Below are 23105 nucleotides of genomic sequence, written 5' to 3' on the forward strand. Positions count from 1 at the left end.
GGGCCCACGATTCAAGTTGTTACCAATGCTAGGGTGAATTAGAGTGATTGAGATACCATGAAAAAAAAAAAAAAAAAAGTTGAGACCAGACCATTTGACCAAAAGGAATAAATTCAATAAAGTCGGCCACTGGTACCCTTGTATATGTCAGTTGTGTTGACCTAGAGTTATGTTATCGACCACTGGTTCCCTTGTATATGCCAGTGTGTTGATATTAGTCAGACTAGTATCTCAATCCATTAGGGTAGGTTCATTTTGGCGGAGGCCTTCAGACAGATATGGGAAACGTCGTTCACTTAGTAAACATCAAAACCATCTATGTTTTTCTATATCCATCTTCTTGATCTATCCATGTGATTAGTTTTGACTCCGAATATGATGTCCATAGTGCAACTATCTGAGTAGAGCTCTGTCACTTTATATGAATTTTAGTATGCTTGAGTGCAAACTCGTGTACAACAATTGGAATTTCGCATCAGGGTACTTCTTCCTGTAGTCAATAACTATGCCAACCAAGGAGATTCTTTAGTGCCTTCCAAGGTTCGTTGTAGATAGCTAGGGTCTGGAGTATAAAGTTTTTGTGGGTATATCTCTGGTAAGCCCTCCCGAGACTATAACTCGGCCACTAGGGCCACCTAGGGGTTTAAAGGCTTATTGCATACGCTAAATGCAATCGACGATGCCTGCGACAGTGAGTTAGGATTTTATTTTGTAGTTTTGATTTGCTCGGGACTAGCAAATAATAAGTTTGGGGGTATTTAAGATAGAATTTTCCAATGTTTCTCCAACCATTGCGGCTGCCAGGAGTGTAAACCATCACCTCTACAAAATTTGGTTCTTTCTTTACCTTATCAACTACTACAAGTTTGTACTCATTAGTTAAAGGAAGGTAACCAAGTCCAATCAATGTATAGTTAAACCGACTAGAATTTCTCTTATGGTCGGGAAGAATAATATACTCTTTTGTAATGGGGTTACTAATAAAAAATCTTAGAGGCCATTTGTTAAGACATATCAAACCATTAAACGAACCAACAAAATAGGAAGACTTAGATAGAGATGTTAAGTTTGATCCTTGTAATTTCATCAATGGTATCTGATCATGATTCTCAATATATTCAAAATAGTAAAATTTGTTATCCCAAGCCAAGACAAGAAATCCCAACTTACTAGAATCATAAGCCGTTGTGGAAGATTTAATCAGACGGTCTTAGTGCATCTTATTGAATGATGGATGTTGAATAAGATTTCTCCATGTTTTACATACTAACTTGCATTCTATAACTGAATCAGCAGGTAAACAGGTGAGAACATCAAATATGATCTCTGGTGGGAGAATGTTGAGATTATCCATGCAAACCCTTGCGGTTTGAATTGAAGGCATAGGGTTTGAACTTGTGAAGATTACAAATAAGGGATTCGAAGTTTATTTATTCATCACCCTAAAACCCTTATTAGGCCTATTCGTAACTTCAGAATATGCAACTTCAGAATATTGATGTCCTGCCCATTCTACCCTTCGGGGACGGCTGGTTCTCGGTTACTGGGTCAATTCATGTACACATCGTTAAGTATAACTGACTGCCATTACACTGCGAATCGTAGATACCACAAAAGTTAAAATACTGAACCATATGTTAAAAATTCTAGGTTTAGTCCTAACAAAGTCAACCAAGGTCACCGCTAAGTCTAGGTAAAAAATCCTCATAACTGAACGAATTCCAGACTAAACGTTTAAAACCCTGCGTTTGAAAACACATAGCTAGAACTAGGTAAACCCTGTGTTTGCAAATAACCAAAGTTAGAATTAATTGGTGACCCGGTGTTATATATGGCAATTTTTATACTGCCATAAATAAACTCATATATATATATATTTGGAATTTCGTTATTCCAGCAGCCCTGATTGCATGGATAATCTAAACAAAAAAGGGGTTTCCATGGATAATTTAAACAATCTTCCATCAGAGATCATATCGGATGTTCTTACTCGTTTACCCGCTCAATCAGTTCTAGATGGCAAATTGGTATCCAAGATATGGAGAGATCTCATTAAGCATCCATTGTTCTATAAGATGCACACAAATCGTCTCATCAATCATTCCGCAACATCAGCTTATTCTACTGATTCTGGTGAGTTCGGTTTTCTTGCCTTGGCTGAGAATAAAAAGTTCTACTATTTTGAATATTTTGGGAATCGTAAGAGACCCATAAGGATCAGTCTAACACCTCCAATTCAGTACTATGAATATACCTATGTTGGTTCGTTTAATGGTTTGATATGTCTAAGGGGGGTGGGAGAGAATATTTGTATTTATAACCCCATGACAAAAGAGTACGTTTTTCTTCCTCATCATAAGATCGATCTTAATCGGATTGATCAAAGGTGGTCTGGATTTGGTTATCTTCCTTCAACCAATGAGTACAAAGTTGTTTTAATGTATAAGGTGCCCAAATTTGTGGTAGTGATGGTGTACACACTTGGCAGTGGTAATGGTTGGAGAACCATTGGAGAATTCAAACTTAAATCTGACTATGTCTTCCGCGGAAATGGTGTCTTTGCGAATGGAGCTCTTTATTGGATGCATAGAGAAAAAAGGACTATTCTGGTATTTGATTTGGCTGATGAAATGTTTCGTGATCATCTTTCAACACCTCCTTTGCCAACAGACAGTTCATTAGGATCTTTCGGTGGATTTTTATTTTCTGCACATGGATGTTTCAATCAGGTCACTAAAAAGTACATGTGCTCTGAGTTATGGCTGTATAAAAAGAAGAATGATAACTATCACGCGAAAGAGCAAGACCAACACCAGTCGTTTGGATGGACTAAAGATTTAATGGCTGCAGCCAACATACCGTTGGTATTAAAGAAGAGTGGTTGGGTCTCAGTATTCCCTCATAAGAATACGTTTGTTTCCTTGGAAGATTTAGGAGAAGAAGGTGCACAAATAATGCAGCGTTGAAATTAAGAAGAGAAAAAGGGGTGATTAGGCAACTCTTTGTAGTACTGGATAGAACTCTGGGTACACATATATATATGAACTGGTAATCTTCGTCTAGATCCTGTACGTTCCACTGACATTGTCTAAGTGAGTGTTGTTAGTATTTTTTTTCTTTTTTTGGCTAGTTATATTCACCTTTTTGTTTATCTAATTTCTGTGGGATACTATGATGCAATCTTTAGTAGCTTATTTAGTTTTTGTTCACCGGAGTAGAGTAAGTATATGTAGGCGGAATCATTGAGAGTGTCAGAACTCTCGCGGTGTTGCTAGGAACCTCTTTCTTCTTACTGCATAACATTAGTTCAAAAATAAGCATCTCGATTAAATACACAAAATTCATGAAACCCGATTACAATTTTTTTTTTTATTATGAACTAGTTCGTCTTGTCTTGTGCATCCATGCAGCAAAATAATTTTAGCAGTCGACATCCTTAGAAAGGTTAAATTCCTCTTTAACCTTTTCAAGACATAGAAAGTTGCACGAAGAAAGATATTTCAGTTTCGTGTTTATATACCGTAATATCCTATGCTTAAAGTAGATGGGAAATATAATAAAACTTCAAGAATTCTGTAATACCACTTTCTATAACCCTGTTCCAGTATAATATGCCTGTTAGAACATGTAATTAAACAAACAATGTGGGAAAGGTAATTTACTTATAAGTGATCTCCGCTAAACTCATAAAAGGGGTTCTTATGAGATCCCCAAACTCTAGCTAGAATGGTAACTCCTTCCTCTTACCCCAGAGATGAAAAATCAGGATCCTGGCCAAGTTGGCTAGCCCTGTTGCTTAAACATGTACTCATGTATTACGTATAGTTATCTGATGCATGAATTGACCCTTTAATAACCGCAACTGTTCAAATTCAATATTTCGGCCTGTAATTTCTATGAGTTGCAGAAGTTGATTAAGTTAACCCACAAAAAAGACAGCGCGCAGAGGCCCCTCCATAAAATAGTTAGTTATTATCATGTAGACAGATGCAACTAACCTAATGCCTGCAGCTACTGGTTATGTTAGGCATGCATTGCAAGTTTGAAATCACATTAATGTGCGAATTACTGACTCAAAACTAGTCATAAAAATCCAAGGTGACCAGATTTGTGGTACAAAAACCCCACTCAAATATTGGGATTCATTAAAATTCCAAATTTGTGGTACAAAAACCCACTCAAATGTTGGGATTCATTAAAATTCCATCTTAAATTAAATTATACAAAACCCCCAAAATTTTAAAAACTTGATACAAAAACTCCAAATTTCAAAATTGGTTTCATCAAATTTTATGATGAAACCAAAAATTGGTTTCGTCAAATTTTATGAGGTTTCATCAAATTTTATGATGAAACCAAATTTTGGTTTCATCAAAATTTTGTTTTTTGGGATTTTTGTGTTAGTTTTGATTTAGCGGGTTTTCTGTGGATGGATAGTGACTCCTTTGGGGTTATAACTCGCGTACCGGTTACTGACTAGCTCATTAGGATAAGATGCCATATATACATGGGATCCATTGTCGTCCAATACAAAGGCATACCAGCAATTCAGCGGCTAATACCTAGAAATTTATAAGCAGTCATACACTGCGTCAAAAATGTCAAAATACTTCCAAATCATCGCAGTAGTGGCTAAGTTTCCTTGCAAAGATACAGCCTTCCCTTGGACATCGACAATAACATTATTTGAAAATAAACAATGACGTTATCAATTAACTGATGTTAAGCAATAAGAACAAAAACCAATAATCTACTAAAATATGCATCACGGTATCCCACTCTGATATTAGATTAAAAGAAGGCACATATAACAATAAATAAACCTAAGGAAAAAAAAAACACTCCTGTTCAGTAAAAGCAAATTGGATAGGAATACTCAAATAGACAATGTCAATTGAAAGTTTCTTTGGAGGGATAATGTCAATTGGCATTAGAATTTCGGATAGTTTTTCGCTATCGATTTTCAATATGCACCCAGAGATCTCATGCATAATCACGGCTTTTTCGCTTCTTAGTTTTAACTGACTCCACTGTTTTTGCATTTCCTTCTCCTAGTTCTTTCAACGAACCAAACGTATTCCTGTGAGGGGAAATTTGACAAAATTGCTCCTTAAAAGGCACCAATATCTTTTTCAAGGTAGAAGATTTTGCGTCATAAATACTGAGAAAGCTCAAACTGTAAGTTAAGACATCGCCGCTCTTCGTAAATGCTAATGGTATGCTATATACATTAGTAAACACTTTACTCCAACCCAGTGAACGGTGTTCATCCAGCTCTTTCATGGAATAATTATCATTATTCTTTTTGTATACCCATATGTCAGAAGACACGTACTGTCTACTAACTGAGCAGAAATGTCTATCTGCACAGAATAAAAACCCACCCAAAACTCCTAATACTAAATAGTTGCACGCTATTGGCACAAGAGGTGGTGAAAGATGCTCACAAAATTTTTCATCAGCCAAATCAAAGACCAGAATCATCCTTCTTGCTCTTGCATTGTGCATCCAATGAAGAGCTCCATTCACAAAGACTCCATGTCCTTCGTAAACATAGTTAAATTCAAGCTTGAATTGTCCAATGTTTCTCCAGCCATTTCCACTGCCAAGGGTGTAAACAATAACCTCTACAAACTTGGGCACCTTATACATTAAAACAACTTTGTACTCACCGGTTGAAGGCAGATAACCAAATCCAAACCACCTTTGCTTAATCCGATAAAAATTAATCGTAGGTTGAGGAAGAAAAACGTACTCTTTTGTCATAGGGTTATACATACAAATATTCTCTCCCACAGCCCGTAGACATATCAAACCATTAAACGAACCAACATAGTTATATTTATAGTTCTGGATTGGAGGTGTTAGACTGATCTTTTTGAAATTATCAATGGGTTTATTATGATTCTCAACATATTCAAAATAGTAGAGCTTTTTATCCTGGGCCAAGGCAAGAAAACCCAGCTTACCGGAATCAGTAGAATAAGCTGCTGTTGCAGAATGATTGATGAGACGATTTGTGTGCATCTTATAGAACAGTGGATGCTTAATGAGGTCTCTCCATGTCTTGGATACCAATTTGCAATCCAGAACTGTTTCAGCCGGTAAACAAGTAAGAACATCCGATATGATCTCTGCCGGAAGATTGTTTAAATTATCCATGAAACCCCTTTCTTGTCGAAGAAAGCAGAACTCTCGTAGAGATTGGTGGTATTGTGAGAAATGATTATAGAGTTGATGGAATAAACAAATTCCTAAAGTATGCGTTTATTTACAAGAATAAAAAAATTTCCATATAACACAGATTCATAAAATAAATTTTTAATACGGGAACAAATAAATACGGCGTTTGAGTTACTCAAAATCGTACGATATCTTTTAATTAATTTGTTTTAAAGAAACAAATCATATAAATTTGAGTAAATATTTCGTAGTAAATATTATGTGATATTTTATTAAATGATGTCAAATCCTGGATCCTCTATACCATAATGATTCCTGTTCGACTGTGCCAGCCAAGTAAAAAATGTCTAGGTGTTATTAAATTTAACATACTTGAAATTAGGTCATCTTCCTTTCAAAAAGAAAACAAAACGAAGTCGCCCATATCACATATCAAATGGTTAATGTATTATCGTCTTGGAGAGTCCAGAGGTTTCATCTCAGTTCCTAACAATGTTGGAAGATGATCTAGAGATATATGCTAGCAATTTTGCTGCCCATACAACAATTTAAGCAATGACGGCGTTATGAATCAAATAAAGTTAAGCAGTAAGAAGAAATAGGTTTCCCTCGTACTATCGCAAAAGCTCTCGCACTCTTCACAATTTTACCTGCATATACATATTCTGCTCCTCCAGTTAACAAAATTCCTATAAACTACTAAAGCATGCATGACAGTAACCCACAGAAATTAAGTGCATACGCTTAACAAATAAGTATAGCTTAACCAAAGAAAAAAAACGTCAGAACCATAGAGTCGAAATAGAGTAATTGGATAAAAGCATACGTGAGACATATTGCATAATTTTTTGTATTTATTTCCGTATGTATTAGTTCTCTGTAGTGGTATTGGGATCCCTTTTAAAACCCAAGCTTAATCCCAAATATAAATAAATAAGACAGTATCAATGGAATGTTTGATTGAGATCTAGATGAAAATGACAAGTTCGTATATATGTATGTATCCAGAGATCTTATGGAATACTTTGAACAGCTGATTGTTTGGCTAATCACGCCTTTTTCGCTTCTTAGTTTCAACTGCGTGCATTATTTTGGTATTTTATCTCTTTGTAGGTGTTTTTGGAGAAATAAGCTTTTTCGGCGAAATTGGCTCGAAAAGTTGTTAAAGGCACCGGGGAGGACATTTGCTATTCGGACTCTCACTTTGGATAAGGGTTAACCCATTTCCAGGAATGTGCTAAAGGGACACCGAGACTGGATAGGGGGAGGTCAGTTTCCTTCCCAAATTCAAAACAGAATTTTGGCGGGAAAGTGGTTTCATGCATGCTATCACTAGCAGATTTTCAATCGATTATTATGGAGATTCAACCTCTGTTTTTAGTTGGGCTGGACTTTTTACTTCATAACAGGGATGGTAGAGGTGATTTTAAGGGTCAGAAGTGACTGGAAAAGCCGTGAGAAGCAATCACAGCTCAACAGGGAATATCGGGTCCTGTTTGAGTTGGATTAGGATTTCTAGCGTAAGGAATTGCTGATAAACCTTCCTATATATTCTAATATATCCTATAGAGAGTTTAGGATAAGTTGGGAACTCTCAGAAGCCGCGTAGAAGACTTGGAAAGATATTTTTCGTGACTTACTGCCGAAGAGAAAAGAAGATAAACCAAGAAGATTTGGGAGGATTTGATTCACCTATTTGCTATATATAGCATTTCGTCGAGTCCTATATGAAAAAGGGAAACCCTAGGTAGAAGTTTAGAGCACTTCAGAGCCGAGAAATCAAAGTTGCAGGAAACCAGTTCGCTGCTGCTGCTGCCATTAAAACTCTTGAAGAACACGAAGAACACAACACCAGAGGCAGTCGTTTCCTGTTGCGTCAGAGGCAGTCTTATTTTCTCGCGTCAACTGCAGCAGCTTGTGTCGTTGTTTACTGCAGAAGCGAAGTCTCGTTGTTTTATAGACGCTTTCTGTCAGTCTTAAACTTCCTGTTTTAGTATTTCTTCATCTTTTAATCAACTTTTGAGCTGTAATCATGAATCTTGAGCAAGTGATTAATATGAGGAGCTAAACCTCTTAGCCAAGGCAACGGAGGAAGCCATTGTTTCATGAAAATTGGTATAATTCTATTTTAGTTATTTATTACAATTATTTTATATGATTATTTGCATAGAACTTAAAAGAATAATTGATTTTTATTGAGTTGTTGTGAATTATTTTGATGGAGCATGCTTGGTTTTAAAACTTTTGATGTTTCATGCTTGGTGATTACAACTATTACTTCAAAAATCTATTAGAGGAAAAATATAAGATCACTTTAAAAGAAAGAATTGCATGAATATTGATTAGAATTTATCTCTTAATTGGTCATTGGTGGAATCCTGAGTCTTGGTATTTTCTTATTATCTTTGAAACAACTTAATTTACTTTTCAAAAATCCTTCGCAAGTTCGAGAGAACGACATCTTATTTACCACTTTACAAACAACTTAAAAATCACATCAGGAGACTAATTTATTTAAATATTACACGGCCTGATATATGTTACTCTGTTCATACTTTGTCTCAGTTTATGCAACATCCAACTCATTCTCATTGGGATGCTGCACTTCGAGTTGTGCGTTATTTGAAATCTAGCCCTGGGCAAGGTATTTTACTTCGAGCAGATTCCAAATTCGTTCTTGAGGCCTATTGTGATGCAGATTGGGCTAGTTGTCCAATTAGTCGTCGCTCTCTCACGGCCCATTTTATTTTTCTCGGCGGTTCTCCTATATCATGGAAAACGAAGAAACAAACCACAATGTCTCGTTCTTCAGCCGAAGCAGAATATCGTGCTTTGGCCTCCACAACTTGTGAGATTATATGGTTAAAAGGATTGCTCCGAAATTTTGGTATCGGACATCTAAAACCAGTTTTAATTCATTGTGATAGTCAAGCTTCGTTACACATTGCTAATAATCCCGTCTTTCATGAGCGTACAAAGCATATCGAGATTGACTGTCATTTTGTGCGTGATGAAATTCTTCGAGGTACTATCGTTCCATCCTATATTCATACTACTTCTCAGCTAGCTGATATTCTGACTAAAGCTTTGGGACGTCAGCAGTTTCAAAATCTTCTTCTCAAGATGGGCATTTCGACTCTTCATGCTCCAACTTGGGGGGGTATTAGCTGTATATTCCAGTATCTTTTGGATACTCCTGTATTTTTTGTATTAGATGTAAATATTTATTTACCTTCTTTAAGAGATATGTTGCTTATGTCAGGATATTGGAGATAATCTTTTGTAAGCTAACTCCTTTATATAGGAGTTCTCTTTGACAATGAAAGCAGAACAAATTTCTTGTCTCGTCTGTTTTTCACTCTTGTTTTCTACATACAATCTTGTCTTGTAACTTCCTTCAGTTCTTTTTTGTTGTTGCCAAATATACCATATTTTGTAATCTTTTGATCGTTTTATTCTTCAATGCTCTTATACGTAGTCCACCTGACACTGCAAATTTATGTACGAAAAGTGTGAATGCATTCATAATCCCAAACAGACAATAACGACATACATCTGGTCATTTTTTTGTGTTCTTCTTGTAATTCTGCAGATAATTTACTTACTGCAGGTTCCTATTTAAACGTCCTGATGTTGTTGCTAATAGCCATGTGTACTTCTGCCTTCAAAACTTTATGCTCTGAATATGGAAACCACTCCAACCTTGTAATCTCTCTATCTCGACACTTTAAACACAATCCTATCAAATTGTCATACTTATCGACTTATATACAGTGCCATCGTACATATATGTGCGTGATGTGTCATCTTATAATTTTGTAAGTGTGGAGGCTTCAACTTAAGATACTGCAACGGAATGAAGTTCTGCGATAATTTCGGGATGGTATCACAGGACAGAATGTTCAAGCTTATGGCGTAATTAGTCAGCATACCATTTCCCTCCTATTCTTATTCGTCATAAGAAAGTAAACTGAGTGAGCGAAAAAGTTCCCGCTCCTTTCTTTTCAGAAAATCCCTAACTTCTCTTCTTATTACTTCCGGATCTTTTCGTGTCCGTCTATAAATACTTGAAGAGGCGCATGCATCCATTGTCCGCTTTAGTAGTAAGGTGTCATTTACGAATCCACTGCACAAAATAATGGAAATCCTTGATCATTGATTCAAACTCGCATTGATAACATGTATATATGTGCACTTTTCATAAGCAATGATGGTTGTCAACTATTCGGCATACAGAAAATGATTCAAAAAGTCGCAGTCATATTATGAGATCAAAATTGTTTACCAAACATTGCTTACCTACTTTTACAGACGGAGCAATTGGAAATGGAAAAGAAAATTGCTTACCTACTTTTACAGACGGAGCAATTGGAAATGGAAATAAAAACTACTGTTAATGGTTATTTATGCTTTGTTAGAATCAGAGTAGGTACTTCCTTTTCTGTGTAATGATAAAACTTCATCTTATCATTCGATTGTTCAGTTTTGTTGTGCAACTTCAATATTGCAAAATAGGAGGAAAGAGTGACGAATACTAAAATTAAAAAAATGGATTATCATATCCAAAAGAGAGAAATAAAGGGCTTTACTTTGAAGAGTCGTATCCTTTGAATTATCCTGTTGAAACTGCTTTTGCAAGAACAACTTTCCAAAAGGCGTATCTATTGCATTCAGAAATGAACGGTTATGTTAAAATTGCATCCGTTGAAAAATAGTACAACCCTTGATTATTGTGTTTTCCAATGGTTGTATCTTTTCCTTTTCTTTTTCGTGTGGAAATTTGTTAGTGACTGTTGGAGTTGCCGATTAAGGGTGCATATTAGATTTGTGACTAATGGGTTAGCCAATTAGATTACGATGACATGTAAAGTTAACGCTGATGTGGCTTTATCAAATGCAAGAGTGATCGTGGCGTTGACATGTGGTGATTTGGGTCTCTTATTATAAAGAAAGATCATTCATGCAATATGATACAGAAATTTGGAGTAAGAAGAAATCGAAATCCTCATAGTATCTTGTCATACTCCTGAGTACAAAAACAAAATAAGCTATTCAAGTCTAAATTACATAAGCATCATAGTATTCCACTAAAATTAGATCAAGTGACAAACGAAGTGCACATTTAACAAATCAGTATAGCTTAACCAACCAAAGAATGCTAAAGTGTAAATAATTGGATAAAAACAGAATAACGGGAACTCCGAGTACAATAATGAAATACGCTATTAAAGTCAAAATTATATATGGAAATCAATATAGGCTATATAAATTGATTAGACAAAACAGACTAATGGTAACATCACTTGGAAATGTAAATGGAGAGTTTCATTGAACGAATAATGTCCACAGCATTAGAATTGCAAATCGGATTTTGTTATCCAATTTCAACATGCAGCAACCCATGTTTCTTCAATAATCTAGAGGAAGATTACCAGTTCTATACTTCTATGTACCCCAGAGATATCTTTGAATCATGGCCAGCTACTTTTTTTCCTGATCATGGCCTTTTCGCTTCTTAGTTTATACTGACTGCATTATTTTTGTACTTTCTTCCCCTAGGTCTTTTAAAGAAACAAAACTTCTCTTGTGAGCGAATACTTGACAAAATAGTTGCTTAAACTCCACCAGTACTTTAGAGGTTAAAGTTTTTGGGTCATAGACCTCGAGAAGGCTGGAACTGTAACCTAAGACATCACCACTCTTAGTAAATGCTAACGGCCTGTGACAAGCAGCTGTAAACTCTAGGCTCCAACCCAATGACTGGTGTTCTTTCATATTATAATTATCTATCTTCTTTTTGTATAGCCATATATTATAACATGAGAACTGTTTAGTGACTGAACAGAAATATCTATGCGCACAAAATAAAACCCCACCCACAACTCCAAAATCTAAAGAACCGTCCGTTGGCAAAGGAGGTGCTGCAAGATGTTCAACAAAGGTCTCATTAGCCAAATCGAAGACCAGAATCATCTCTGCTTTTTTGTGCATCCAGTGAAGAGCTCCATTCACAAATATTCCAGCAGGTTTATTATTAAGATTATCAAATTTAAGATAGAATTTTTCAATGTTTCTCCAACCATTGCGGCTGCCAGGAGTGTAAACCATCACCTCTACAAAATTTGGTTCTTTCTTTACCTTATCAACTACTACAAGTTTGTACTCATTAGTTAAAGGAAGGTAACCAAGTCCAATCAATGTATAGTTAAACCGACTAGAATTTCTCTTATGGTCGGGAAGAATAATATACTCTTTTGTAATGGGGTTACTAATAAAAAATCTTAGAGGCCATTTGTTAAGACATATCAAACCATTAAACGAACCAACAAAATAGGAAGACTTAGATAGAGATGTTAAGTTTGATCCTTGTAATTTCATCAATGGTATCTGATCATGATTCTCAATATATTCAAAATAGTAAAATTTGTTATCCCAAGCCAAGACAAGAAATCCCAACTTACTAGAATCATAAGCCGTTGTGGAAGATTTAATCAGACGGTCTTAGTGCATCTTATTGAATGATGGATGTTGAATAAGATTTCTCCATGTTTTACATACTAACTTGCATTCTATAACTGAATCAGCAGGTAAACAGGTGAGAACATCAAATATGATCTCTGGTGGGAGAATGTTGAGATTATCCATGCAAACCCTTGCGGTTTGAATTGAAGGCATAGGGTTTGAACTTGTGAAGATTACAAATAAGGGATTCGAAGTTTATTTATTCATCACCCTAAAACCCTTATTAGGCCTATTCGTAACTTCAGAATATGCAACTTCAGAATATTGATGTCCTGCCCATTCTACCCTTCGGGGACGGCTGGTTCTCGGTTACTGGGTCAATTCATGTACACATCGTTAAGTATAACTGACTGCAATTACACTGCGAATCGTAGATACCACAAAAGTTAAAATACTGAACCATATGTTAAAAATTCTAGGTTTAGTCCTAACAAAGTCAACCAAGGTCACCGCTAAGTCTAGGTAAAAAATCCTCATAACTGAACGAATTCCAGACTAAACGTTTAAAACCCTGCGTTTGAAAACACATAGCTAGAACTAGGTAAACCCTGTGTTTGCAAATAACCAAAGTTAGAATTAATTGGTGACCCGGTGTTATATATGGCAATTTTTATACTGCCATAAATAAACTCATATATATATATATTTGGAATTTCGTTATTCCAGCAGCCCTGATTGCATGGATAATCTAAACAAAAAAGGGGTTTCCATGGATAATTTAAACAATCTTCCATCAGAGATCATATCGGATGTTCTTACTCGTTTACCCGCTCAATCAGTTCTAGATGGCAAATTGGTATCCAAGATATGGAGAGATCTCATTAAGCATCCATTGTTCTATAAGATGCACACAAATCGTCTCATCAATCATTCCGCAACATCAGCTTATTCTACTGATTCTGGTGAGTTCGGTTTTCTTGCCTTGGCTGAGAATAAAAAGTTCTACTATTTTGAATATTTTGGGAATCGTAAGAGACCCATAAGGATCAGTCTAACACCTCCAATTCAGTACTATGAATATACCTATGTTGGTTCGTTTAATGGTTTGATATGTCTAAGGGGGGTGGGAGAGAATATTTGTATTTATAACCCCATGACAAAAGAGTACGTTTTTCTTCCTCATCATAAGATCGATCTTAATCGGATTGATCAAAGGTGGTCTGGATTTGGTTATCTTCCTTCAACCAATGAGTACAAAGTTGTTTTAATGTATAAGGTGCCCAAATTTGTGGTAGTGATGGTGTACACACTTGGCAGTGGTAATGGTTGGAGAACCATTGGAGAATTCAAACTTAAATCTGACTATGTCTTCCGCGGAAATGGTGTCTTTGCGAATGGAGCTCTTTATTGGATGCATAGAGAAAAAAGGACTATTCTGGTATTTGATTTGGCTGATGAAATGTTTCGTGATCATCTTTCAACACCTCCTTTGCCAACAGACAGTTCATTAGGATCTTTCGGTGGATTTTTATTTTCTGCACATGGATGTTTCAATCAGGTCACTAAAAAGTACATGTGCTCTGAGTTATGGCTGTATAAAAAGAAGAATGATAACTATCACGCGAAAGAGCAAGACCAACACCAGTCGTTTGGATGGACTAAAGATTTAATGGCTGCAGCCAACATACCGTTGGTATTAAAGAAGAGTGGTTGGGTCTCAGTATTCCCTCATAAGAATACGTTTGTTTCCTTGGAAGATTTAGGAGAAGAAGGTGCACAAATAATGCAGCGTTGAAATTAAGAAGAGAAAAAGGGGTGATTAGGCAACTCTTTGTAGTACTGGATAGAACTCTGGGTACACATATATATATGAACTGGTAATCTTCGTCTAGATCCTGTACGTTCCACTGACATTGTCTAAGTGAGTGTTGTTAGTATTTTTTTTCTTTTTTTGGCTAGTTATATTCACCTTTTTGTTTATCTAATTTCTGTGGGATACTATGATGCAATCTTTAGTAGCTTATTTAGTTTTTGTTCACCGGAGTAGAGTAAGTATATGTAGGCGGAATCATTGAGAGTGTCAGAACTCTCGCGGTGTTGCTAGGAACCTCTTTCTTCTTACTGCATAACATTAGTTCAAAAATAAGCATCTCGATTAAATACACAAAATTCATGAAACCCGATTACAATTTTTTTTTTTTATTATGAACTAGTTCGTCTTGTCTTGTGCATCCATGCAGCAAAATAATTTTAGCAGTCGACATCCTTAGAAAGGTTAAATTCCTCTTTAACCTTTTCAAGACATAGAAAGTTGCACGAAGAAAGATATTTCAGTTTCGTGTTTATATACCGTAATATCCTATGCTTAAAGTAGATGGGAAATATAATAAAACTTCAAGAATTCTGTAATACCACTTTCTATAACCCTGTTCCAGTATAATATGCCTGTTAGAACATGTAATTAAACAAACAATGTGGGAAAGGTAATTTACTTATAAGTGATCTCCGCTAAACTCATAAAAGGGGTTCTTATGAGATCCCCAAACTCTAGCTAGAATGGTAACTCCTTCCTCTTACCCCAGAGATGAAAAATCAGGATCCTGGCCAAGTTGGCTAGCCCTGTTGCTTAAACATGTACTCATGTATTACGTATAGTTATCTGATGCATGAATTGACCCTTTAATAACCGCAACTGTTCAAATTCAATATTTCGGCCTGTAATTTCTATGAGTTGCAGAAGTTGATTAAGTTAACCCACAAAAAAGACAGCGCGCAGAGGCCCCTCCATAAAATAGTTAGTTATTATCATGTAGACAGATGCAACTAACCTAATGCCTGCAGCTACTGGTTATGTTAGGCATGCATTGCAAGTTTGAAATCACATTAATGTGCGAATTACTGACTCAAAACTAGTCATAAAAATCCAAGGTGACCAGATTTGTGGTACAAAAACCCCACTCAAATATTGGGATTCATTAAAATTCCAAATTTGTGGTACAAAAACCCACTCAAATGTTGGGATTCATTAAAATTCCATCTTAAATTAAATTATACAAAACCCCCAAAATTTTAAAAACTTGATACAAAAACTCCAAATTTCAAAATTGGTTTCATCAAATTTTATGATGAAACCAAAAATTGGTTTCGTCAAATTTTATGAGGTTTCATCAAATTTTATGATGAAACCAAATTTTGGTTTCATCAAAATTTTGTTTTTTGGGATTTTTGTGTTAGTTTTGATTTGGCGGGTTTTCTGTGGATGGATAGTGACTCCTTTGGGGTTATAACTCGCGTACCGGTTACTGACTAGCTCATTAGGATAAGATGCCATATATACATGGGATCCATTGTCGTCCAATACAAAGGCATACCAGCAATTCAGCGGCTAATACCTAGAAATTTATAAGCAGTCATACACTGCGTCAAAAATGTCAAAATACTTCCAAATCATCGCAGTAGTGGCTAAGTTTCCTTGCAAAGATACAGCCTTCCCTTGGACATCGACAATAACATTATTTGAAAATAAACAATGACGTTATCAATTAACTGATGTTAAGCAATAAGAACAAAAACCAATAATCTACTAAAATATGCATCACGGTATCCCACTCTGATATTAGATTAAAAGAAGGCACATATAACAATAAATAAACCTAAGGAAAAAAAAAACACTCCTGTTCAGTAAAAGCAAATTGGATAGGAATACTCAAATAGACAATGTCAATTGAAAGTTTCTTTGGAGGGATAATGTCAATTGGCATTAGAATTTCGGATAGTTTTTCGCTATCGATTTTCAATATGCACCCAGAGATCTCATGCATAATCACGGCTTTTTCGCTTCTTAGTTTTAACTGACTCCACTGTTTTTGCATTTCCTTCTCCTAGTTCTTTCAACGAACCAAACGTATTCCTGTGAGGGGAAATTTGACAAAATTGCTCCTTAAAAGGCACCGATATCTTTTTCAAGGTAGAAGATTTTGCGTCATAAATACTGAGAAAGCTCAAACTGTAAGTTAAGACATCGCCGCTCTTCGTAAATGCTAATGGTATGCTATATACATTAGTAAACACTTTACTCCAACCCAGTGAATGGTGTTCATCCAGCTCTTTCATGGAATAATTATCATTATTCTTTTTGTATACCCATATGTCAGAAGACACGTACTGTCTACTAACTGAGCAGAAATGTCTATCTGCACAGAATAAAAACCCACCCAAAACTCCTAATACTAAATAGTTGCACGCTATTGGCACAAGAGGTGGTGAAAGATGCTCACAAAATTTTTCATCAGCCAAATCAAAGACCAGAATCATCCTTCTTGCTCTTGCATTGTGCATCCAATGAAGAGCTCCATTCACAAAGACTCCATGTCCTTCGTAAACATAGTTAAATTCAAGCTTGAATTGTCCAATGTTTCTCCAGCCATTTCCACTGCCAAGGGTGTAAACAATAACCTCTACAAACTTGGGCACCTTATACATTAAAACAACTTTGTACTCACCGGTTGAAGGCAGATAACCAAATCCAAACCACCTTTGCTTAATCCGATAAAAATTAATCGTAGGTTGAGGAAGAAAAACGTACTCTTTTGTCATAGGGTTATACATACAAATATTCTCTCCCACAGCCCGTAGACATATCAAACCATTAAACGAACCAACATAGTTATATTTATAGTTCTGGATTGGAGGTGTTAGACTGATCTTTTTGAAATTATCAATGGGTTTATTATGATTCTCAACATATTCAAAATAGTAGAGCTTTTTATCCTGGGCCAAGGCAAGAAAACCCAGCTTACCGGAATCAGTAGAATAAGCTGCTGTTGCAGAATGATTGATGAGACGATTTGTGTGCATCTTATAGAACAGTGGATGCTTAATGAGGTCTCTCCATGTCTTGGATACCAATTTGCAATCCAGAACTGTTTCAGCCGGTAAACAAGTAAGAACATCCGATATGATCTCTGCCGGAAGATTGTTTAAATTATCCATGAAACCCCTTTCTTGTCGAAGAAAGCAGAACTCTCGTAGAGATTGGTGGTATTGTGAGAAATGATTATAGAGTTGATGGAATAAACAAATTCCTAAAGTATGCGTTTATTTACAAGAATAAAAAAATTTCCATATAACACAGATTCATAAAATAAATTTTTAATACGGGAACAAATAAATACGGCGTTTGAGTTACTCAAAATCGTACGATATCTTTTAATTAATTTGTTTTAAAGAAACAAATCATATAAATTTGAGTAAATATTTCGTAGTAAATATTATGTGATATTTTATTAAATGATGTCAAATCCTGGATCCTCTATACCATAATGATTCCTGTTCGACTGTGCCAGCCAAGTAAAAAATGTCTAGGTGTTATTAAATTTAACATACTTGAAATTAGGTCATCTTCCTTTCAAAAAGAAAACAAAACGAAGTCGCCCATATCACATATCAAATGGTTAATGTATTATCGTCTTGGAGAGTCCAGAGGTTTCATCTCAGTTCCTAACAATGTTGGAAGATGATCTAGAGATATATGCTAGCAATTTTGCTGCCCATACAACAATTTAAGCAATGACGGCGTTATGAATCAAATAAAGTTAAGCAGTAAGAAGAAATAGGTTTCCCTCGTACTATCGCAAAAGCTCTCGCACTCTTCACAATTTTACCTGCATATACATATTCTGCTCCTCCAGTTAACAAAATTCCTATAAACTACTAAAGCATGCATGACAGTAACCCACAGAAATTAAGTGCATACGCTTAACAAATAAGTATAGCTTAACCAAAGAAAAAAAACGTCAGAACCATAGAGTCGAAATAGAGTAATTGGATAAAAGCATACGTGAGACATATTGCATAATTTTTTGTATTTATTTCCGTATGTATTAGTTCTCTGTAGTGGTATTGGGATCCCTTTTAAAACCCAAGCTTAATCCCAAATATAAATAAATAAGACAGTATCAATGGAATGTTTGATTGAGATCTAGATGAAAATGACAAGTTCGTATATATGTATGTATCCAGAGATCTTATGGAATACTTTGAACAGCTGATTGTTTGGCTAATCACGCCTTTTTCGCTTCTTAGTTTCAACTGCGTGCATTATTTTGGTATTTTATCTCTTTGTAGGTGTTTTTGGAGAAATAAGCTTTTTCGGCGAAATTGGCTCGAAAAGTTGTTAAAGGCACCGGGGAGGACATTTGCTATTCGGACTCTCACTTTGGATAAGGGTTAACCCATTTCCAGGAATGTGCTAAAGGGACACCGAGACTGGATAGGGGGAGGTCAGTTTCCTTCCCAAATTCAAAACAGAATTTTGGCGGGAAAGTGGTTTCATGCATGCTATCACTAGCAGATTTTCAATCGATTATTATGGAGATTCAACCTCTGTTTTTCGTTGGGCTGGACTTTTTACTTCATAACAGGGATGGTAGAGGTGATTTTAAGGGTCAGAAGTGACTGGAAAAGCCGTGAGAAGCAATCACAGCTCAACAGGGAATATCGGGTCCTGTTTGAGTTGGATTAGGATTTCTAGCGTAAGGAATTGCTGATAAACCTTCCTATATATTCTAATATATCCTATAGAGAGTTTAGGATAAGTTGGGAACTCTCAGAAGCCGCGTAGAAGACTTGGAAAGATATTTTTCGTGACTTACTGCCGAAGAGAAAAGAAGATAAACCAAGAAGATTTGGGAGGATTTGATTCACCTATTTGCTATATATAGCATTTCGTCGAGTCCTATATGAAAAAGGGAAACCCTAGGGAGAAGTTTAGAGCACTTCAGAGCCGAGAAATCAAAGTTGCAGGAAACCAGTTCGCTGCTGCTGCTGCCATTAAAACTCTTGAAGAACACGAAGAACACAACACCAGAGGCAGTCGTTTCCTGTTGCGTCAGAGGCAGTCTTATTTTCTCGCGTCAACTGCAGCAGCTTGTGTCGTTGTTTACTGCAGAAGCGAAGTCTCGTTGTTTTATAGACGCTTTCTGTCAGTCTTAAACTTCCTGTTTTAGTATTTCTTCATCTTTTAATCAACTTTTGAGCTGTAATCATGAATCTTGAGCAAGTGATTAATATGAAGAGCTAAACCTCTTAGCCAAGGCAACGGAGGAAGCCATTGTTTCATGAAAATTGGTATAATTCTATTTTAGTTATTTATTACAATTATTTTATATGATTATTTGCATAGAACTTAAAAGAATAATTGATTTTTATTGAGTTGTTGTGAATTATTTTGATGGAGCATGCTTGGTTTTAAAGCTTTTGATGTTTCATGCTTGGTGATTACAACTATTACTTCAAAAATCTATTAGAGGAAAAATATAAGATCACTTTAAAAGAAAGAATTGCATGAATATTGATTAGAATTTATCTCTTAATTGGTCATTGGTGGAATCCTGAGTCTTGGTATTTTCTTATTATCTTTGAAACAACTTAATTTACTTTTCAAAAATCCTTCGCAAGTTCGAGAGAACGACATCTTATTTACCACTTTACAAACAACTTAAAAATCACATCAGGAGACTAATTTATTTAAATATTACACGGCCTGATATATGTTACTCTGTTCATACTTTGTCTCAGTTTATGCAACATCCAACTCATTCTCATTGGGATGCTGCACTTCGAGTTGTGCGTTATTTGAAATCTAGCCCTGGGCAAGGTATTTTACTTCGAGCAGATTCCAAATTCGTTCTTGAGGCCTATTGTGATGCAGATTGGGCTAGTTGTCCAATTAGTCGTCGCTCTCTCACGGCCCATTTTATTTTTCTCGGCGGTTCTCCTATATCATGGAAAACGAAGAAACAAACCACAATGTCTCGTTCTTCAGCCGAAGCAGAATATCGTGCTTTGGCCTCCACAACTTGTGAGATTATATGGTTAAAAGGATTGCTCCGAAATTTTGGTATCGGACATCTAAAACCAGTTTTAATTCATTGTGATAGTCAAGCTGCGTTACACATTGCTAATAATCCCGTCTTTCATGAGCGTACAAAGCATATCGAGATTGACTGTCATTTTGTGCGTGATGAAATTCTTCGAGGTACTATCGTTCCATCCTATATTCATACTACTTCTCAGCTAGCTGATATTCTGACTAAAGCTTTGGGACGTCAGCAGTTTCAAAATCTTCTTCTCAAGATGGGCATTTCGACTCTTCATGCTCCAACTTGGGGGGGTATTAGCTGTATATTCCAGTATCTTTTGGATACTCCTGTATTTTTTGTATTAGATGTAAATATTTATTTACCTTCTTTAAGAGATATGTTGCTTATGTCAGGATATTGGAGATAATCTTTTGTAAGCTAACTCCTTTATATAGGAGTTCTCTTTGACAATGAAAGCAGAACAAATTTCTTGTCTCGTCTGTTTTTCACTCTTGTTTTCTACATACAATCTTGTCTTGTAACTTCCTTCAGTTCTTTTTTGTTGTTGCCAAATATACCATATTTTGTAATCTTTTGATCGTTTTATTCTTCAATGCTCTTATACGTAGTCCACCTGACACTGCAAATTTATGTACGAAAAGTGTGAATGCATTCATAATCCCAAACAGACAATAACGACATACATCTGGTCATTTTTTTGTGTTCTTCTTGTAATTCTGCAGATAATTTACTTACTGCAGGTTCCTATTTAAACGTCCTGATGTTGTTGCTAATAGCCATGTGTACTTCTGCCTTCAAAACTTTATGCTCTGAATATGGAAACCACTCCAACCTTGTAATCTCTCTATCTCGACACTTTAAACACAATCCTATCAAATTGTCATACTTATCGACTTATATACAGTGCCATCGTACATATATGTGCGTGATGTGTCATCTTATAATTTTGTAAGTGTGGAGGCTTCAACTTAAGATACTGCAACGGAATGAAGTTCTGCGATAATTTCGGGATGGTATCACAGGACAGAATGTTCAAGCTTATGGCGTAATTAGTCAGCATACCATTTCCCTCCTATTCTTATTCGTCATAAGAAAGTAAACTGAGTGAGCGAAAAAGTTCCCGCTCCTTTCTTGTCAGAAAATCCCTAACTTCTCTTCTTATTACTTCCGGATCTTTTCGTGTCCGTCTATAAATACTTGAAGAGGCGCATGCATCCATTGTCCGCTTTAGTAGTAAGGTGTCATTTACGAATCCACTGCACAAAATAATGGAAATCCTTGATCATTGATTCAAACTCGCATTGATAACATGTATATATGTGCACTTTTCATAAGCAATGATGGTTGTCAACTATTCGGCATACAGAAAATGATTCAAAAAGTCGCAGTCATATTATGAGATCAAAATTGTTTACCAAACATTGCTTACCTACTTTTACAGACGGAGCAATTGGAAATGGAAAAGAAAATTGCTTACCTACTTTTACAGACGGAGCAATTGGAAATGGAAATAAAAACTACTGTTAATGGTTATTTATGCTTTGTTAGAATCAGAGTAGGTACTTCCTTTTCTGTGTAATGATAAAACTTCATCTTATCATTCGATCGTTCAGTTTTGTTGTGCAACTTCAATATTGCAAAATAGGAGGAAAGAGTGACGAATACTAAATTTAAAAAAATGGATTATCATATCCAAAAGAGAGAAAGGGCTTTACTTTGAAGAGTCGTATCCTTTGAATTATACTGTTGAAACTGCTTTTGCAAGAACAACTTTCCAAAAGGCGTATCTATTGCATTCAGAAATGAACGGTTATGTTAAAATTGCATCCGTTGAAAAATAGTACAACCCTTGATTATTGTGTTTTCCAATGGTTGTATCTTTTCCTTTTCTTTTTCGTGTGGAAATTTGTTAGTGACTGTTGGAGTTGCCGATTAAGGGTGCATATTAGATTTGTGACTAATGGGTTAGCCAATTAGATTACGATGACATGTAAAGTTAACGCTGATGTGGCTTTATCAAATGCAAGAGTGATCGTGGCGTTGACATGTGGTGATTTGGGTCTCTTATTATAAAGAAAGATCATTCATGCAATATGATACAGAAATTTGGAGTAAGAAGAAATCGAAATCCTCATAGTATCTTGTCATACTCCTGAGTACAAAAACAAAATAAGCTATTCAAGTCTAAATTACATAAGCATCATAGTATTCCACTAAAATTAGATCAAGTGACAAACGAAGTGCACATTTAACAAATCAGTATAGCTTAACCAACCAAAGAATGCTAAAGTGTAAATAATTGGATAAAAACAGAATAACGGGAACTCCGAGTACAATAATGAAATACGCTACTAAAGTCAAAATTATATATGGAAATCAATATAGGCTATATAAATTGATTAGACAAAACAGACTAATGGTAACATCACTTGGAAATGTAAATGGAGAGTTTCATTGAACGAATAATGTCCACAGCATTAGAATTGCAAATCGGATCTTTGTTATCCAATTTCAACATGCAGCAACCCATGTTTCTTCAATAATCTAGAGGAAGATTACCAGTTCTATACTTCTATG

The 23105-nt window shown here is 35.7% G+C and overlaps 5 protein-coding genes across 5 annotated transcripts; 2 read left to right on the top strand and 3 right to left on the bottom strand.

The window, feature by feature from the left end:
• Window positions 1–1940: 1940 nt before the first annotated feature.
• LOC113328115 (F-box/kelch-repeat protein At3g06240-like) lies at window positions 1941–2966 on the top strand. Its single transcript, XM_026575207.1, has one exon. The coding sequence runs from the start codon at window positions 1941–1943 to the stop codon at window positions 2964–2966; it is 1026 nt and encodes a 341-aa protein (XP_026430992.1).
• Window positions 2967–4983: 2017 nt separating this feature from the next.
• Window positions 4984–6162, bottom strand: LOC113328116 (F-box/kelch-repeat protein At3g06240-like). The gene has a single exon (XM_026575208.1). It carries the CDS (start codon window positions 6160–6162, stop codon window positions 4984–4986), a length of 1179 nt encoding a protein of 392 aa, XP_026430993.1.
• A 5541-nt stretch (window positions 6163–11703) lies between these two features.
• On the bottom strand, window positions 11704–12291 carry LOC113328117. The gene has a single exon (XM_026575209.1). It carries the CDS (start codon window positions 12289–12291, stop codon window positions 11704–11706), a length of 588 nt encoding a protein of 195 aa, XP_026430994.1.
• A 1123-nt stretch (window positions 12292–13414) lies between these two features.
• LOC113328118 (F-box/kelch-repeat protein At3g06240-like) lies at window positions 13415–14440 on the top strand. Its single transcript, XM_026575210.1, has one exon. It carries the CDS (start codon window positions 13415–13417, stop codon window positions 14438–14440), a length of 1026 nt encoding a protein of 341 aa, XP_026430995.1.
• A 2018-nt stretch (window positions 14441–16458) lies between these two features.
• Window positions 16459–17637, bottom strand: LOC113328119 (F-box/kelch-repeat protein At3g06240-like). The gene has a single exon (XM_026575211.1). It carries the CDS (start codon window positions 17635–17637, stop codon window positions 16459–16461), a length of 1179 nt encoding a protein of 392 aa, XP_026430996.1.
• Between the last annotated feature and the right edge of the window lie 5468 nt (window positions 17638–23105).

The sequence above is a fragment of the Papaver somniferum genome, unplaced genomic scaffold (genome assembly GCF_003573695.1).
Source record: "Papaver somniferum cultivar HN1 unplaced genomic scaffold, ASM357369v1 unplaced-scaffold_107, whole genome shotgun sequence".
NCBI lineage: Eukaryota > Viridiplantae > Streptophyta > Magnoliopsida > Ranunculales > Papaveraceae > Papaver > Papaver somniferum.

What these genes read in the sequence shown, in the direction of transcription:
- LOC113328118 (XM_026575210.1), top strand. Translation starts at nt 13,415, where the DNA reads ATGGATAATTTAAACAATCTTCCATCAGAGATCATATCGGATGTTCTT.
- LOC113328116 (XM_026575208.1), bottom strand. Translation starts at nt 6,162, where the DNA reads ATGGATAATTTAAACAATCTTCCGGCAGAGATCATATCGGATGTTCTT.
- LOC113328119 (XM_026575211.1), bottom strand. Translation starts at nt 17,637, where the DNA reads ATGGATAATTTAAACAATCTTCCGGCAGAGATCATATCGGATGTTCTT.
- LOC113328117 (XM_026575209.1), bottom strand. Translation starts at nt 12,291, where the DNA reads ATGGTTTACACTCCTGGCAGCCGCAATGGTTGGAGAAACATTGAAAAA.
- LOC113328115 (XM_026575207.1), top strand. Translation starts at nt 1,941, where the DNA reads ATGGATAATTTAAACAATCTTCCATCAGAGATCATATCGGATGTTCTT.